This window comes from Rhinopithecus roxellana, chromosome 4, assembly GCF_007565055.1.
Source record: "Rhinopithecus roxellana isolate Shanxi Qingling chromosome 4, ASM756505v1, whole genome shotgun sequence".
Lineage (NCBI taxonomy): Eukaryota > Metazoa > Chordata > Mammalia > Primates > Cercopithecidae > Rhinopithecus > Rhinopithecus roxellana.
Window position 1 is genome coordinate 171,757,845 of NC_044552.1, and position 19,750 is coordinate 171,777,594.

The 19,750-nt window shown below is 35.0% G+C and overlaps 1 protein-coding gene across 4 annotated transcripts in view; it reads left to right on the plus strand.

The window, feature by feature from the left end:
* The window catches only part of NKAIN2 (sodium/potassium transporting ATPase interacting 2), a 1,056,178-nt gene that overhangs the window by 489,121 nt on the left and 547,307 nt on the right, over positions 1 to 19,750 (plus strand). For all 4 annotated transcript variants that reach the window (XM_030929551.1, XM_030929553.1, XM_030929552.1 and 1 more), the window contains one exon: positions 5,322 to 5,459. In XM_030929551.1, the coding sequence (XP_030785411.1) occupies positions 5,322 to 5,459 (138 nt within the window). The remainder of the gene's footprint in view (positions 1 to 5,321; positions 5,460 to 19,750) is intronic.

Genomic DNA, 19,750 nt, shown 5'->3' on the forward strand with positions numbered 1-19,750 from the left:
ACTTCCCTGAAGTACACTTCGTCAATGCAAATAGACTTTGGAGGGGAGCACTCTGGTTAGCCTAACACTGAAATCTGAGTCTGTCTTCTCTCTTTCTTCAAAAACTTGAGAGTTGAGACAATCTGAAAGCGCAGATTCTTGAAGGGACCTGGAGACACTTATGGGGAAGGAGGTACAGAGAGGAGAACAGGGGTACCCACAGATCAGTTTAATTTCCATGTATAATTTAGCACTAGAAACATAATTTGGTTGTTTACAGCCTTTAATAACACATCTTAAAAAAAAAAAAAAAACTCTGTTTCATCATCATAGTTTCAAAAGCCCATTTCTTCTCTCAAAATCTGCATGTAAGTTTTATTTTATATTTTTGTTTCAATATCAGGTTAAGTTTTAAGGACATAAAAATAATATTACAGTAATATTTGGAAGAAAAATTGATTAAGAAATACTATTTATGAACAAAATGCAATTTCTCAAGGAGATCAGTTGCAGGTCTTACTATTTGAGGAAAACTACCTGGAAAAATATCATTTTGGCCTTTTAAAAAATATGTTCAAGTACATGTCATTTTCTTGTTATTAGAGTTGAATAGCAGTAGATGCCTAACCAGTACAAAGGCTTCCCTTTTGCCTTGCAAACATTTGAAGCAAACCTGTTTCAGACCAAATCCTCTCATATGAAGAGGTAAAGCTTAGTTTAACAAAGTATTAACTTAATTAGACCCAGTTTTCTCATGTACAAATTGAGGAGTATGGAGTGAAAAGTCAATAAATTTATCTTAAAGACATTTTACAGATGCTTCTGATGAACATTTATTGTCATGGAAAGTAAGATAATTTATCCTTAATAGCATTTACCACAAAGGTTTTGAAAACTTTTTTGAGCTTAAGCATACTCTACTATATTAACAATTACTATTAAAATTAACATTTGCTATGGTGCAACGAAAAGGGTAATCTTCATGTTTTCCAGCTCATATAACAGCTTATATACATATATATATACACACACACACATACACACAAACACACATATACATAGCTCATATATATATATATGCTATTATGTGAGCTGAAAAACAAACATATATATGTGGCACAAAGAAGAATTAATAACAACGATTGTATAATATTTAGGATTTAGCAACCAGAATTGATCCAACATTTCTATCTTGGGGAATTTGTCCTATGGATATGTTAACACACATACATAAGGTTCTGTAGTGCACTTATGAATGTTATAGCCAAAAACTGGAAGTGAATTGAAGATTTATTAAAATGCAATGCCTTAATAAGGATATAATGAGGTAGATCTATTAATGCAGGATGTGCTAATGTGGAAAAATCTCATGACACATCACTAAGTGAGAAACACAAGGTGAAAACACACAACTACGTTGCAATCCATTTATGTAAATTAAAATAATTTGAAAAAAATTTACACATACATGGGACAGATATATGCCTATATGCTGCATCTACATACAGTATTTTACTGAACAGCTATGCAGTTAGCAGTAGTTCCCAATATTCACGCAGATTGCCTTTGGGGAAAGTTAATGTGATTGGATGGTTTTTCTCTACATTTATTAAGAGTTTTGGCTGGATGTGCTGGCTCATGCCTATAATCTCAGCTCCCTGGGAGGCCGAGGCAGGTGGATCACAAGGTCAGGAGGTCGAGACAATCCTGGCTAACACGGTGAAACCTCGTCTCTACTAAAAATAGAAAAAATTAGCCAGGTGTGGTGGTGGGTGCCTGTAGTCCCAGCTACTCAGGAGGCTGAGGCAGGAGAATGGCGTGAGCCCAGGAGGCAGAGCTTGCAGTGAGCAGAGATTGCGCCACTACACTCCAGCCTGACGACAGAGCGAGATTCCGTCTCAAAGCAACACCAAAAAAACAGAATTTTAAATAAAATTTGTGTCTTACTTATGGTTTGAGGCCAGTGTAAACTTTATGACAGTTTCAGAAAAAGAGAGAAAAAGAAATTGAACTGTAGGTCAGTTTATAGATACAAAAACTCCCCCAAAATTTTATTTTGCTTAAATTTTGTAAGCAAAGTTTAATGCAAACTTAAAACGTGCTAAAAATAATATTGCCATCCCAAGTAGGGATTTTGCCAGGTATAAAAGGATAATGACAAAAGGATATTGATTGAATACGCAATCTAATCCATCACATTCATTGTGTAAAAGAAAAAAAAATGTAATTATCTCAATAGATGCAGAAATAGTAACTGATAAAGATTAGTCACTATTGATGTTACAAATAAAAACTTCATAAAGATAGTAATGGAAGGAAGAAAATTCTTTGTGGTAGCAAAGAATTGAAAGCAACCAAATTATGCGTTAATAATGATGTGATCTGTGCAAGCCAAACAAAAGGAACCAACATTTCTATACAGGCAAATAGACAAGTGTGAAAGAGCATAAACAGCAGTATATATTTTGCTAGGCCAAATACATACGTTTATATGTCAGATGATTACAAGGACCAAAAGTAAATACATTAAAGAGGGCCCCATGGGCAAAATCGGATTAACGCTGAGATGGGTTCAAAGAAGGAAAAACTAAACTAAACTTTAGGAGCTTTGCCTTAACCAATGATGATATAATGTCATGAACTGACAAGTATGATCAGAGAGATTCTATGAAGTAGCATATATTATATAACCAGCATGGTCTCTACAATATAACCAATGAAAACAAAATCTATATGTTTTGGGACTAAGTGTGGAGTAAATAGAAAAGGTAGGAGCATAGCAAAGGGGCCAGGCACAGAAGCCTAAATTCATCTTCTACTACTTACCTCTTCTGTAACTTCAAGATAATCACTGAGCACACCACAGCTTAGATTCCTTAATCTGCAAAATGGGACAATCCTATTTACCTCCCTTGGTTTTGTGTAGAATCAATGTGATAATACATGCCTGGAGAAAAGCATGAAGCCCCAGCATACAGTAGGTGTTCTAACAAATATGTGTTCTCTCCATCCCTGCACCCCTAGACCCACTATACAGGCCCCTCATAGTTAATAGTCTTCCTATTGGAATGAATTCATAGGAAAGACTGCAGCTACTCCTACACATATTAAAACCTTTACACTCACTGAACTTTTCAGAAAATCTTGCATTTTTCAGGCCTATCTCTAAATTACAGAACTTATGATAATGCTACTTATAATCCCTAATAGGACTAATCAAAAAGGGGGAATAGGCAGAAATATTATATGCAAAGAATTACAGATTAGCTTGTTCAGTCTACATAAACTTTTGCTTCTGCCATAACAAGAACCCAATAAATGTTGACATAATTTCACTTCAGTTTTGCAGACTTAGTATATTATCATCTCTATATTTTTTATGATTAACAATAGGATTGCTATTTTCTTTCATAACTGGTGCATTTATTGAGATAGTTCCCACTGTTAGACTGATGTGTTTCATCCTCTATACTTTTGCCCTGCTGTGTCCCCACAGTTATGATGCTCCATATTTATAGAGTTTAGATGTTTCTTGCTGTTGGTTTACATTCATATTTACTATTTGTTCATAAGATATGGAGGAGAGGGTTCTATGTTGAAATAAACTTTTATATAGAAAATTAGCAATCATGTTCTCAGAACTACTTAGTTTTTGGTACCATTCACAGATTCTAACTTGGCATATGTAATACTGCCTAATGTCACAAATGGGTCTCATTTCTACAAAATGTTAACTATATGAGAAAGTTGAAGGAATGGCTCATCAGGAGATAATTCAGGTTTATAAGGCTTAAGTGATATTCAGGTCCTATGGTGGTCTGTGTTTATTAAGGAGTAAGAATATTGCATTCCACTATCCACTATTGAGACTCTGATGAATATCATGGCTTTAGCATAGGGTATGACAAATCAAGATTCTTCTGTTTTTTTAATTACGGCGAAGATGCAGTGAGAATTAAGATTTGACTAAGTTGGACTGTGACTGCTACAACCATTGCATGGTGCCCAGTGTGCCTCAGAAAATACAGGTGTCATGAATTTATTTTCTCTTTCAATGCCTGATGGGAAAACGTGCTACTCAGCTAAAGAACTGCAGTGGGAATAATGATCATTCAAGATGTCTTCAAACTGAGCTACAGATATTTAATTTAAAAGCACGTTGCCTGTTTTGAGAGTCAGTATTTCCTTCTGACAAGAAATATCATTAAAGCATAGTGATGTTAGGAACTTAGGGATTTTTAAATCATCATTTTCCTTGAAAACCTAGCTGAATAAAATATTGAATCTTGGTATGCAGCATCAAGTCCTTTTACAATGTTTTTCTCTGAACAGAGAGTTTATTATCACCCCCCCCGAAGGCAGGCAGGAAGAATAAAGCCAACATTCCGCTTTACTTTGTTGGATCTGATGAGATGCTTGCTAGCTCCCCAGATCTCACTTGGGGATGTAAAATGGTACTTCCTGACTACCGACTAATCTCTGTTCGTTGTTATTGTTGGTTAGTTGGTTGGTTTTGTTGTTCTCCTCTCACTGCTTAGATTTTTATATGTCTTAGTTATAGCCGTGAGCACAAATGAAAGGAGTATAATTTAAATAGACTTAAGTTTCTTGCTTTTATAATAGGGATGCTTGATTTTTGTTTTTGTTTTTCATTGTTCTAATTTTCTTTTAGCGCCCTTCTTTTACCTGGTAACCAGATATGACAAAACATCATATTTGATCTATAACACAACACTATCAGGACTAGAAGGACCCTACACACCACATCAAAGTCCTTCATTTTACAGATGAGGACCAGGCACCCAGAGAAGGGAGATGACTTATGTAGGCCACTGCAGCTACTAAGTGGCAGATCCACGTCCAGAAATCTTTGTCTTGCTAAAGAGTTCTTGCTACAAGTCTTGCTAAAGATTTATTTTTCCTCCACATCAAACTTCCTTTGTTCTATTCTCAACTTATATAATGACGTTTGAACAGATCTAGCAACAAACTCTTTATGTGGACTTCCCTGACTTACTGGTTGATGACTTCAAATGTTTGACAGTGCACATGACAATATAATTTATCCTGTGACTGCAAAGATGTCATCTTATGAATACTGCTTGATTCCTCCACAAACTTATCCCTGAAAGGCTTGTAGGTGTCTATAGATCCACAGCTTCCATAGTGTTCCTTTGAAAAAAACCTGAAAATGTCATTCTCACTGGCAGTTGAAGAAAAATGCCGGATTGGTAACAGAGTTATAATTGCTAATTATGTTATTAATAATTTTATCCTTTTTACCTCTCACCACTCTGCTGTTTCTCACAAGCTGATCTATCCATCCTGTTTTGCTATTCCAGGTTTGTGTGCTGGAGAGGCAAATATTTGACTTCCTTGGATATCAGTGGGCACCTATCCTGGCAAATTTTGTACATATTATTATCGTCATTCTTGGTTTGTTTGGAACTATTCAATATAGACCTCGTTACATAACAGGAGTAAGTACCTTTTCTGCCTTTTAAAAATCTTATTGAACTAGAGAATGATGTGCAAACTCCAAATGCCTTGAAAACTTATGTGTATAATCTATCTAAAAGATGTGGATACTGTCTTTTAAGTACCAAAATAAAAGTGTTTATTTTCATAGTTTCAGATTCCATCAACAGCAATTGAAAATGTCAGCTTTAAAGCACTTGATAGTGAGTGTAATCAGATTGAATTCTCATAATTTGTACTTTCAGCAAATATTCTCATAATTACAAGCCAAACTGTGTTTCTATATTTCTAAATTATAAAGTCATGCTTTCTGGTTTAACAGATTTTAATGAGAATTTTTTCTCATTTTAAATAATCATATTTTATACACTGAATAAAGAGTTTAAAATCAATAGAAATGAACACATACTATTGATGTGAAAATATTAACGCATATTAGGGCTAATATTTGGCATATGAGAAAACCAGAATAATCGGACAGTGGCTTCTGTGTTCTCCATAATTCTCTTTTTGGCTCAGAAGAAGTATTTTGCATTCCCACTCAAGTTAAACTTACTTAACATAAAAGTGAAATCCAACTGTGCTGCAGTTACTATGGGAACCATAACTTAGAGTTGCTTTTTTTTAAAAAACTTTTGTATGTGCCTCAGATCTAAGCTACTGCTCTTCATTAGTTACATTTTATTTTTTTTTAGTTTCATCATTTTTTCTGTTTCTTCTATTTTTGACAAAGGAAATGTCTATAGGCATTTATTTAAAATTGTAAAGTAGGTTTGTGGTAAAAGCATGTATATAAGATAGTACAGTGAAAGCTCTTCCTTGTTCAACAACCAGCAGACCTTCTCATGTTTTATGAAAGCGTCCTCATTAAAGATGCCCCCCCACACACATGACCTGTTCTCTCTGTCATACAGAACCCAGACAAAGCTCACTGGTACAGAGCCAGGGAATGTGTTGGTGGTTGGAACCAAAGGAGCCACTGTTGGGCTAAGGAAAAATGAGAAGCCCATTGCCCTCGCCTCCAGGTGCATGCCCAGACACCAGTGCATGTCACCACAGAGGCTAGGTAGCCATCTAAATGCTGTAAAAGTGGGAGGAGTTCTGTTGCAGGGTGAACTTTTTTAATGCACAAGATGTGATAGTATTGTCCGTTTTCTTTTATGAATCGTAATTTGATACAGTGTAGGGGGGTTGTACAGTGGTTGAGAATGAGTCCTCTGAAGTCATAATATCAAGATTGAAATCTTGGATCTGCCCAATTCTGTGTGACTTTAGACAACTTCACCTCACCAATCTTTAATTTTCTCATCTTTAAAATGAAAGTAGTCATTACATTAAATCATAATGATTTAGTTAATTGATATATTATTAGCCATTACATGAAAAAAATTAATTAATTTACCTTTCTTCTTTTATTAGACTTTGAGATTCCTTCATGGTTTTATTCTTATAAATAATGGTTGCTCTGAATATCATTATATAAATATTTCATCTTTATTTCTGATAAAGTTATTGGGATAAAATCTAGATGTGACCTAAAATATTTGAACTATTTAAAAAACTCAGAGGTTAATTTTGAGGAGTAAGGGGGATGTTCTATGAAATGTCCTTAGCACCATGCTTGGTGTTTAAAAAGCCCTTAATAAATATTAGCTATAATATTTTGGTTTTTATTATTATTATTTAAAAATAATACTAACATGTGTAGCATAGCAATAAGCTGAAAGTAAATTTAAAATAAAGCAAGGTGTTCTAGATATTGGATGGACTATTTCTGTCCCTTTTATTCTAAGATGCTACAATGCAGAAAAAAAAATAGTGGGCTTTCCATGTATCAAATTATAATCTCATTCCTTTGAATAAAGACATACCATAGATCTTTCAATACTGGCTACTTTCTCTGGCATGGGATAAGAGTTTTGATACCAAGGGAAAACACCTTTAAATTGTTAGAAGTTTTGTTTACTGAAACTATTAGACACAACCTGAACTCTTTGTAAGGTCTTAACAATGAATTTCAGAGCCTTGATTTCATCTTGATCGGTAACATCACTGTGAATTTGGATTTTTCTTCAGACAATGTCTTTGGAAATCTTTTGCTGGTGGGAGATGATGTAAATAATAAACTTTTTTTTTTTCCAACTCGCAAGTCCTGGGTTGGAAATATATCCTCTAAATTCTCCTTGAAAAACTTTCTTTAGCTCATTTATCTCTTGCAATATCATGCTGTCTGTGGCTAAAAGATGACAAATAGCATTGTCATCTTTTGTTGCTTGGAAATCCCCTTTACCAGACCCATAAACTCATAGGCGTATTTTCTATCTTTCCAGTTATTGAAGACAATAGCTAAGATAATTGTTCTGGCAGTAAATTCCATGAGTCTTCTTTTCTCCAGTCCTCAAAAACAATTTCCTCTCTCCACTCAGAGTCTCCTTGCTGCCCTCCTGGCGTCACTTGCCTCCTTATCTCAAAACCAACACTGCGTGTTTTTGGTTTAAGTATCACTGACTTTCTGGTACTAATTTCTGTTCTTGGTATCTATGTCTGTGTAACTTCTGTGCAACAAACTACGGTTGACCCTTGAACAATGTCAGGATTAAGGGCACCAAACCCCCTACACAACCAAAAATCTGCTTATAACTTTCTACTCCTCAAAAACTTAACTCCAGTAACCTACCATTGGTTGAAAACCTTACTGATAAATAGTTGATTAACACATATTTAATATGTTATATGTGTTATATACTGTATTCTTGCAATAGTGTAAAGAAAAGAAAATGTTACTAAAGGAAATCATAAGGAAAATATATTTACTATTGATTAAATGGAAAATGATCATTAAAATTATCTTCATCCTCTAACAATGTAGACCTTTATAATTTTTATATTTGCCACATTTTCTATGTAATATTTTTGCATTATAAAATAGCTTGATATAAAATATAAAATAATTTGATACAAAAATAAGAAAGCATTTCTTGACTTCATGACTGAAGGTTAACATTTTTGCATATTTCCTTTGTGTATATACAAATGAAACCTGTCTATGTATGCTATATATCCAAATATGTCTTAAATTTAAATCGAACATTATATCAAACAATTTAAAAATTAATATGACTATTTCATTGTTTCTTTAAGTCTTTAATGTTATACATTATACTATTTTCATATGTTTCTATTATATTAAATAATTCCCTATAATAATTTCCATCAAAAACAGTCTCATTTTTTTTGTGAATCATACCTTAGGAGAAATACCTAAGTGTAATCAAATAATATGAAAAATGGTAAGGGTTTTACTATATAATTCACAATAACCTATCCAAAATTATTTTACTGAATTATCCTCCTACCAGTGTACAGCAGAGTCGATTTCATTGCACTCTTGCTAACCCTGTATATTATCTGTTCTCATAGTTGTTAATTTGATAAAATAAAATATGTCATTTTCATTTTTAATTGTATTTCTAATCTTAGTGAGGTATAATTTTTCATATGTTCATTACCCATTTTTATTTTCTATTTGGGGAATTGTCTTTGTATGTGCGTGTGTGTGTGTGTGTGTGTGTGTGTGTGTGTGTGAGATGAGTTTCCTTCTTGCAGCCCAGTCTGGAGTGCAATGGCATGGGCTCCGCTCACTGCAACTTCTACCTGCCAGGTTCAAGCAATTCTCCTGCCTCTGCCTCCGAAGTACCTGGGACTGCAGGCACGTGGCACCACGCCCGGCTCATTTTTGTATGTTTTTAGTACAGACGGGGTTTCACCATGTTGGCCAGACTGGTCTCAAACTCCTGATCTCGTGATCCGCCCACCTTGGTCTCCGAAAGTGCTGGGATTACAGGTGCGAGCCACTGTGCCTGGCTGGGAATTTGTCTTTTGGTGCTCTTTGCTAATTTTTTGCCCTTCCGCCTTAGTGTTTATCGTAATTTATGTACATAATTTAATAAAGACATTTACCTTTAAAACATCATAAAGCTTCATTTTGATATTTATGTTTTTCTTAGTAAAGTTAACTCTCTTTCCATTTGTGATATTTTCCACTGCTTTTAAGATTATTAAATTCAAATACCATTTTGAAAAATATAAGTCTTCATTATCCTTAGGTCTAATTTTACTAAAACAAAAAGGCGGGTTTTCTGATACTGAGACTGAGGACATTTGCTATATTTGAAGAACTTCAAATTATTGATGGGACATTTTATTTAATTGATCTTCCCTCCCCCACAAAAAAAAAGTATGTCGACATTCTCTCAAACCATTGAGCTTGCAGCAACAAATAAATGAGAGTATTGGTAATGATTTTTGTTTTCTTCATTCATCTTCTTTTTCATAGTAGCAAAGAAAAAAAGATTAAAAATTTAAAACAGATAATTGCAACAAGAACTCGTTAGTACCATTGAGAGCCTCTGGCACTTTGCAGAATATAATATGCTGAAGGAAAATGAAATAGACGTTTCCAGGTCCAAGCAAAGGAAACTGAAACCAGAATTTATAGAAAGAATCAATCTTGTATTATTCTCAGCCACATCAAATCCCAGAAAACAATTCATAAATAAATATATACAGTGGCTCCCAGGAAAGCATTATTTTACATCATAAATGGAATTATGTAAGGAATCATCATTTGGGGAAGTAGAATGTGATTTGGGATATCCAGTGTTTATTAGTTAATGACAAAATAATGTTAAGGAGCTGCACTGGCGCTAAGGAGCTGCTTTATGTTGTCTAAAATAATCTGAAGAATATGTAGTTTCCTATCCATTAAAGGCCACAGCAACTTTCTCAGTGATATTGCCAAAAACAAATGTTGCTGTGTAACATACCAAAAAAAAAAATTTATATTTCTCCCCCCCTTTCTTCCTCCCTTGTTTCCTTTCTTCCAAACTCAGTCTCCAAACTAGAAAAAAAAAAATTCAAAATAGCTGAAAATCTGTTACTCAAATTTTATAAATGGGAGAGTATACTAAAATCACAGTAATATTTGTAAGAATCATTTCTTGTTTCTTACCAATTTCATCACCAATTCTTCTGTATATCTATCTTTCTTGACAAATTCTATAACCCTCATCTTAACTTGACACAACTTTTGTTCAAACTCATATAGAAAGGAAATAGTAGAGTTAGGAGGTTGACACAGGTACTCCTGACAACCAAGCTCTCCTTGTAACCACCACACTGAACTGCTTCTTAGGGGCACAGTTCAGAGACCCAAATCTATCTGATAAATGAACAAAGATGTTGTTAAGTTGTAGGCAAATTTAAAATCATTATAGCATTTGCGAATTCCAGAGGATTTAGATTTGAAGTTGTGGTCTGCCTCTCCCATGTGAAGGATTATGTTTTTAGCTCCTTAGTTGGTGAGGAAATAACCTCATGTCTCAAGAGTTTAGAACAGAAAACTCTTAGTGATGGATATTTTATTCATGCGGGAAAACAATAACACAAACTGTCTTTAATTTCTAGTAACAGTGAATTAGAATGGTGTGTTGTTCTTTTTCTATAGCATCCAGCTTTTTGATGGTGATTTTATATATATGCACATGTACACATTCATCTATACAATATAAATTATATCTAATATCCATTATAATGATATGTTAAATAAGGACAAATGATCTATTTCTACATTTGCTATTTGTAAAGAGTTTCAAATAATTGATGGGAGAATTTATTTCTATGTAATTGAATAAAACACTCAAATCATATTGGAAATACAAAAGACCTAGGAAACAGCAATATAGACATACATACATATTATTGTGTCTAATGATGAATCTTTCTATGACACCAACTTAGACTACAATAACTAATTCTAAAATCAAATGAAGGAGAAATATTGGGATTGGTTTCCTGTTTTGTTACTGAAAAAGCAAGAGATGAAATTAATGTGGTTAAAGCTGATTTGATGAAGCAAGTCTACGATGGTTAGAAAGAGAAGCCAATACACATAAATCTTCATTTCTTGTGTTCCAAGAATTTTAACTCTAAGACTGTCATAATAACCCTGCTTAGTATTCCAAAATAATAAAAAGTAAATATTTATTTTAGTCCATATTTTAAAGTTTTGAATGGTGTTTTCTGATTAATGCTGAACACTGAACTTCTGTTCACCAATTTAGGCCACTCCTTGTTTTACTACATTTTTTTTTTAATGTGACACATATGGTAGTTGGTGACTGTTGATTTCTAGATTGATGTACATCCTCCCTCTCCCCAGTCAGACATGGTCAGCTTCAGACAAAGTGTCACCTGCTTTGACTTCCTTGGCTTTGCTTTTCCTAGAGCCAACATGGTAAAGAAAAGGATCCCCATGACATCCTGGCCAAAGCATGGGGCCACAGGGTGACTGGAGCACCAAAGACAAAGACAAGATTCATTTTGTAAAAAGATTATGACATGGCAACTTGAGAAATCTATAGACACCTTAGTGGTTCTGTATAAGCAAAGAATTGTGTACTCAATTTGCATGGGGAAAAAAACGCTAAACTTCTTGAATTTACTATTTGCCGATGATAGCCATGATTTGATTTTTAATTTTTCATGGAACTCGGATCTCCATAGAGACTATCACCAACAGCAACAAATCGGGAGCACTATGTCCATTTTCCAGGTCATATGCTTTTCTACAACTAATAATGTTTCCTCCCTAAAAATTTTTGCACCCCTACAAGTCATTTCTAAGAAGTCATTAATGTATGTTCAAGTAGTTGTTTTGCCACCTTTATTCAATTTTTCTAGGAGAAAAAAAAATCTGAAAGAAAACGTATTGCAGCTACAGCATTAACAAATGCATGCTTTCTATATTCAGGACAGAAAATCAATGTAGATTAGAGACGAAGAGACTTGAGATAGTAGTAAATTAACAATACTTCTAAAGACTTAGAGTAGTTGTGAAAATAAGTCTTTTCCCATAAGCCTGGAAGGGAGGGAGAAAAAAAAAAAAAAAAAACATCATTACAAGTTTAATGGATTTAGCCTGTAGTCCTAAAATAAATGTAATAATGCAACATTGCAAATGCAATTTATTCTCAAAAGAATGTGTTCCCTTGGGGAAATGTGGGTCATTTGTTCTACAAGAAGATACTTTGTGCTCTCATTTTGGTGTTAGGCTATGACTAAAGATTTGTAGGATGTGGTACATATAAATAATTACATTTGACAGTCTAGATTCACTTTTTGAAATCATCTAATAAATTTTGAAAATGAATTTTGAAGAAAAGATATATTGTGATATGTATAAGTATTAGTTTCTTTTTCTAAAATAAAAAAACATCAGATTAATTTACGTAGGTTTTTTTAATTAAAAAGTAAAATTGGGCTTATAATAAAATCAAACTTCCTTTCCATACTCTTTTCCAGCTGTTTCTAATCTCTTTATAGTTCTTCTGGGGTTACCTCAGAAATGTGTGTGTGTGTGTGTGTGTGTTGCTAATTGTTGATTTTTCAGCTTTAGACAGTATCTAATAATGACCTGCCCCAAATTGTTTGGTCTAATTTATTTCTGAATTATACGTTGTTTTTACAGGTTTTCTTTCCCATCTGAAGTTTCTGATTACCTTTTTTTTTTTTTTTTGTAAGAAAGAAAACAGGCCTTGCTTTAGTGTATCCTAAATACATTTCCAATTCCTGTGCATTCTATTGCTTGATATTCATTCTGTTTTAATTTTTGAAATCTGTTGCTTTACTATTTGAATTTAATCCAGTCCCTTTATATTTGACTATGACTATCTGTAGCTTTTTGTTTTTAATGCAATGTTCTTCTTCCCTGGAGATTTCTCTTAGTACTCTGTCATTTTACTCCTATGTGAACTGTTTGCTCTCAAGCCCTGTTATACATCTGTCTCTCCCTTCTTCTGAATTTGATTCACGCTTTCTTAAATTCCATCTATTGTGTCTTTGATATTCTTCAAACAACTTCCTGAAAAAGCATGTTTGTGAGATAAACTTTCTGAGTTTTATCTGTCTCATGACAGAGAATGACTTTATTCTACCTTTACACTTGAGTACTAGTTTGGCCAGGTGAGGAATTCAGGGTTGAAAATCATTTTTTTCTTAGAACACTGAAGTAATTGTTCGCAATCTAAGAAGCAGTGTTACTGATGGCCAGTCTGATATTAATCTATAAATAACTTTGAAAGAAGTGCTTGAGATGTTCATTTTATTCTTGTTCTCTTGGCATTTCAAAATGGCATGTCTAAACGTGAACCTATTTAAAAATTGCGTAGTCTTTTTTTTTTTTATTATTTAAACACTTATAGAAGACTTTGTTGTGGCTTAGAAAATCATTTCCAATGTATTGCAATTTTGAATTAAAAGAGTAGCCTCAAGGTCTCTCTGACCTTCCTTCTTCCTCTGTCTCTAGATCCTCTTTCCCAAAGCACCAAGAGGCCCTTTCTCTTAAGTTCACTTGTCTAACTGAGGTAAGTTCTTCCAAAAGAAATGCAATTGTCTTGAAACCCCTCCCTAGGAATCTCATCAAGCAACCAGGGAAGATTAATCACTGGAGAGGAGATTAAATGTCATCCGCATACCCAGACAGCCTATCACTTATTCTTCTGGAGGCTGCTTTTATTACCCGAGAAGCTGTATCTGCATAATAAGACAACCTGTGTTCATCCTGTGGTTCCTCCTTTTTTCTCTCCCTTAACTTGTCACCACCTCCCCTAAAAGCCCTCAAGCCCCTATTCCTTTATGCTATAAAAACTTCAAACATCTGGCTCCTCCTTTGAGTTTTATATTTTGTGTGAGTCTCATGAGCTTAAATAATGAGTATGCCTTTTCTCGTGTTTATCTATTGTCAGTTTATGTCAGCAGACTCAGTTGTCAAACCTTCAGAGGGAAAGTTTGAACCTCCCTACACCTTCAATTCTGGAATTTGCATGTATCATTTTGTTGATTCTCTATGCTTTTCAACATTTGCCTTTGCTATGCTATCCCCAGGTAATTTCATTTAACAGTTATTTTATATTATAGTTAATTTATTTATGAAAAATCTCCTTGTTTTCCCCAGAGAGGTAAAACCCTGGCTGGTTCTAAAAGTGGTAGAGGGTCATTGCTGTTTTCCAGCCCACTTTTCCTACTGACCTTTGGTCATATGTTTCTTGCCCAAGTCTCCAGAATATACAAAATTCTCCCTAGCAGTCTAGCATGTTTTGTCTCTTTCTCCTCCATACATATTATAGACTGGCAATTGTTTCATTCTGCTTATTAATCAATATCCATCTCTTGGTCTTCCTCTTCAGGCAATTGGTTGAAATCTCTTTGTTGCTAATGTTTTATTACTAATAGTTGTAGGACTATATTTGTTGTATGCTCCATTTGCCTTTTTAAACCAAAAGTGTAACAATAACTATTAGATTGCATTAAGTATGTTTTACTTTGGTGTAATTTCCTTTTTATCAATGAAAACTGAGCAGATGACTTTTTTTTTTTTTTTTTTTTTTTTTTTTTTTTTTTTTTTTGAGACAGAGTCTTACTCTGTCTCCCAGGCTGGAGTTCGGTGGCGCGATCTCAGCTCACTGCAACCTCCGCCTCCCAGGTTCAAGTGATTTTCCTGCCTCAGCCTCCCGAGTAGCTGAGACTACAGGTGCCCAACACCATACCTGGCTAAGTTTTGTATTTTTAGTAGAGATAGAGTTTCATCATATTAGCCAGGATGGTGTCAAACTCCAGACCTTGTGATTCTCGTCCCTCAGCCTCCCAAAGTGCTGGGATTATAGGCGTGAGCCACCACTCAGACTGACATTGTTATACACAGTATGGAAACTGTTTGCCAATTATATGGTAAGCACAATGCTATGGGTATACCATCATAAGAAAGCCTCCAGATGTTTACATTTTAACAGAGGAGGAAACAAATATTTAATCAAGTGAATGCAATACTCTTCAGATAGACTATGCTAGAAGTAGTATGTAGAGACTAAATCATAGTACTCAAGTACTCAGGTTAGGCAAGTTAACTGGGATTGGCGGATCCCGGAGGGAGGGCAGGATGATTAAAGAGGTGCTTTGTGGAGAATATGACCCGTAAGCTGTGATTTAGAGGATCAGTAGGATTAAATATATCACTGGAAAGACAGGAAGAGGGGAAATTCCAGGCAGAAGCACACAAAGGTAACAACAAAGGCAAAAAGCACTGAAGTGTTAAAAATATAGTTGTATTTTTATTAATTTATATTAGAGTGGCATGGTTGCTACACAGGGGCTTGTTGGAAGATAAGACTAAATATGTAGGCTGGAACCAGATTGGAAAAAATCACTTGACCATGCTAAATTATTTATATGGGGCATTATCCGAAAATTGGAGAGTTTTATATAGGAAATGGTTCTGAGCTGCTAGCATCCTAGAGGGAAGAAGAGATGTAAAGACATATGTTTATAGATATTTTTTGAGAAGAGACAGGCTAATGGTGAAGCCATGCACCAAGACAAGGAATAAAACAAGGGGAACTATTGAGGAAAATGTTCAAAAGTTGTTTTAGACTTGTCAGTTTTTTATTAGTCATATACGTGTGACCAAATACGGCTGTGTCCTCATTCCTTTATGGACTGTTTCCTAATAACTTGATACTACTTTTAGATAAAAACAGCAAATATTTTTGTATATGTGGATGACATGATTTTATCATAAGCTAAAAGTGTCATTGATGAGTGTCTTTATTAGATGCCTGGTATGTTAAGTAATTAGTAGCAAAAATGTAATAATACCATTCAATTTTTCTACAATGACAGTGTTTGGGGGGAAGCCTCCAACATTTCACTAGCTTATATTTAGTTACTCTATACACAGAAATATCTAATATAATTATTTAGATATGCATTTTGCAACCAATTTATTTTATCAAGTACAGTAGACAGAGTCATGGCATTCTGATTTTTTATGACTAAAGATGGAATTTGAGTATGTGCACCCAAAACAATTCTCTGGTTTAAAATCAATTGCAGCAAATGTTTCTGTTGGTGGAATTTGTGGGACATTAATTGTCCTTTGTTGATTGGCAAGAGAAAACCCAGTATTTTCTCTAAAAAGAATCATGATCCTGGTATTGCACTTCATTATTCTGTCTATGTGGAAATGGGGGTGTATTTTTGTTGTTGTTGTTTTTGTCTGTGTGTGTGTGTGTGTTTTTTTTTTTTTTTTTTTTTTTATCAGGCACAAATCTTATCTGACTCCTCAGCTCCTGGTGTCATACCAAACACCAACTAACTGCCCACGGAAGCCCATGAGCCTCCATATAACCAGTATGAGAGACTATCTGCCTTTGTAGCACTTTTTTTTTTTTTTTTTTTTGAGATGAAGTCTTGCCCTGTTGCCCAGGTTATAGTGCAGTGGTGCAATCTTGGCTCACTCAACCTCTGCCTCTCCAGTTCAAGAAATTTTCCTGCCTCAGCCTCACAAGTAGTTGGGATAGCAATCATGCACCACTACACTCGGCTGATTTTTCTGTTTTTAGTAGAGACAGGGTTTCACCATATTGGTCAGGCTGGTCTGGCACTCCTGACCTCAAGTGATCCGCCCTCCTGGGTCTCCCAAAGTGTTGGGATTACGCGCGTGAGCCACTACACCCGGCCGTAGCACTCTTTGGTGAAACACCAAAATTACTGCCACTTGATGTGACTGGAAAGGGGTCCAGATCCAGACCCCAAGAAACGGTTCTTGGATCTCGTGCAAGAGACTTCAGGGTGAGTCCATAGAATAAAGTGAAAGCAAGGTTATTAAGAAAGTAGAGGAATAAAGAATGGCTGGCTACTCCACAGACAGAGTAGCTCCGAGCGCTCCTGATTGCCCATTTTTATGGTTATTTCTTGATTATATGCTAAATAAAGGGTGGAATATTCATGCCTCCCCTTTTAGGACCATATATGGTAACTTCCTAACGTTGCCATGGCATTTGTAAACTGTCATGGCATTGGTGGGAGTGTCAGAGTGAGAACGACCAGATGTCACTCTTGGTTTTGGTCGGTTTTAGCTGGCTTCTTTACTGCAATCTGTTTTATTAGCAAAGTCTTTATGAACTGTATCTTGTGCTGACCTCCTATCTCATCCTGTGACTTAAAATGCCTAGCCATCTGGGAATGCAACCCCATAGATTTCAGGGTCCTTTTACCCAGCTCCTGTTCAAGATGGAGTTGCTCTGGTTCAAAGGCCTTTTTCATTGATACTTACCAAAAGTTCAATTAAGAAAAAATGATATTTATGGAGAACTGCTTACAAGATAAGAGGTTCATATATTCTGCCAGACCCTAATGTATCCTAGGCAGACTTTCATCCCTGTACTGTGTCAGTGTTGGCAGTGTGTTTTATTTTTTTTTTTAACTACTGAAATGTATGTTATTAATGTTATTAAACTACATTGAGTGATTTTATAAGAAATACACATATGATGTTTATTTATTTATTATGAAGATTTAGTTGAAAGTATTGCTTTAAATAGGTGCACAAGAGAAAAATCTACCTCTTGTCTCAATCCTGAAACTAGTGATACTTTCCTTGTGCATTAGGTTGATCTAACAGCAATAGCAAATATCTCAGTCAACTTCCTGAATTTAAATGAAAAGACTTTTTAGCACTCTGCTACTTACTGTGTTATTGCCATTAGTATTCAGTAAATGGTCTTTACTATATTTAAGTAGTTTCCTTCAATTATTAAGAATAGCTAATAAGGCCGGGCGTGGTGGCTCAAGCCTGTAATCCCAGCACTTTGGGAGGCCGAGACGGACGGATCACGAGGTCAGGAGATCGAGATCATCCTGGCTAACATGGTGAAACCCCGTCTCTGCTAAAAATACAAAAAAAAATTAGCCGGGCGCGGTGGCAGGCGCCTCTAGTCCCTGCTACTCCGGAGGCTGAGTTAGGAGAATGGCGTGAACCCGGGAGGCGGAGCTTGCAGTGAGCCAAGATCGCACCACTGCACTCCAGCCTGGGAGACAAAGCGATACTCCGTCTCAAAAAAAAAAAAAAAAAAAAAGAATAGTTAATAATATTTTATTACACATCTTTGAAGCTATATGCTAATATTAATATATCGGTTTTTTTGTTTGTTTGTTTGTTTTTGTTTTTTTTTTTGAGACAGAGTCTGGCTCTGTCGCCCAGGCTGGAGTGCAGTGGCCGGATCTCAGCTCACTGCAAGCTCCGCCTCCCGGGTTTACGCCATTCTCCTGCCTCAGCCTCCCGAGTAGCTGGGACTACAGGCCCCCGCCACATTGCCTGGCTAGTTTTTTGTATTTTTTAGTAGAGACGGGGTTTCACCGTGTTAACCAGGATGGTTTCAATCTCCTGACCTCGTGATCCGCCCGTCTCAGCCTCCCAAAGTGCTGGGATTACAGGCTTGAGCCACCGCGCCCGGCTGCTAATATATCTTTTAAAAATTTTTGGATGCATTGAATTACATTAATAAGTGTTCTGATATTAATTTAACTTTCCATTACTACACATACCTTATTTGTTTGCAGTATGTTATTCTTTTCTTTGATTGCTATATTCAACTTTTACTATTTTTAATTACTTTTTTGCATCTTTATTAAAAATGCAATTAATTTTTAATTACAAGCTTTTTACTTGTAATATTTTTAAAATTATGCAGCCTTAAGAAAATAAATTGGGAAAACTTTTTTCTGTGGTATAGAATAATTCAAGTAGGATTGAAACTATAAGTGTTCTTAGAACTCATCTATGAAACCATGTAGTCCTGATACTTTCATGAATGGCAGCTATCTAATTAGCTTTCCAATCTTTTCTACAATAATTGATCTTTTCGAATTTTCCACTTCTTGCATGATTTTGGTGATACAAATTTCATCAGAGCATATATTTTCTAGAGCATTTGTTTCATGTTATTGTCATAATTTTATTTCAAATTCCGTTGCTCTTTTTAGAATTTCTTTGATATCACTGGGTTGTTCTTTTTTTGCATACCCTTTTTTCCTCATTTCATGTATTAATATCTCGTAAGAGAAAAGTGACAACAGATAGTATCAAAACATCTCATTTCTACTTTTTTCCATTTTCTCTCATTCCAAGGTAATGGGAAGAGGCAAGTAGGCACCATTTCCAGGATAATTGCTAATTTTTATGGCAATGAGTGTAGCAAACTGATAATGAGAATCAGTGAATTTTTTTAGTTTAGTTTCTTGGTATAATGTCTTAGTCTTTTTAGTGTTGCTATAGCACAATACCTGAGATTGGATGATTTGTTTATTTATTTATTTTAAAAAATGTTTATTTTAGCTCTACGTACTAGAGGCTGGGAAGTCCATGATAGGGTGGCTGTATCTGGACAGCTACCGGTGA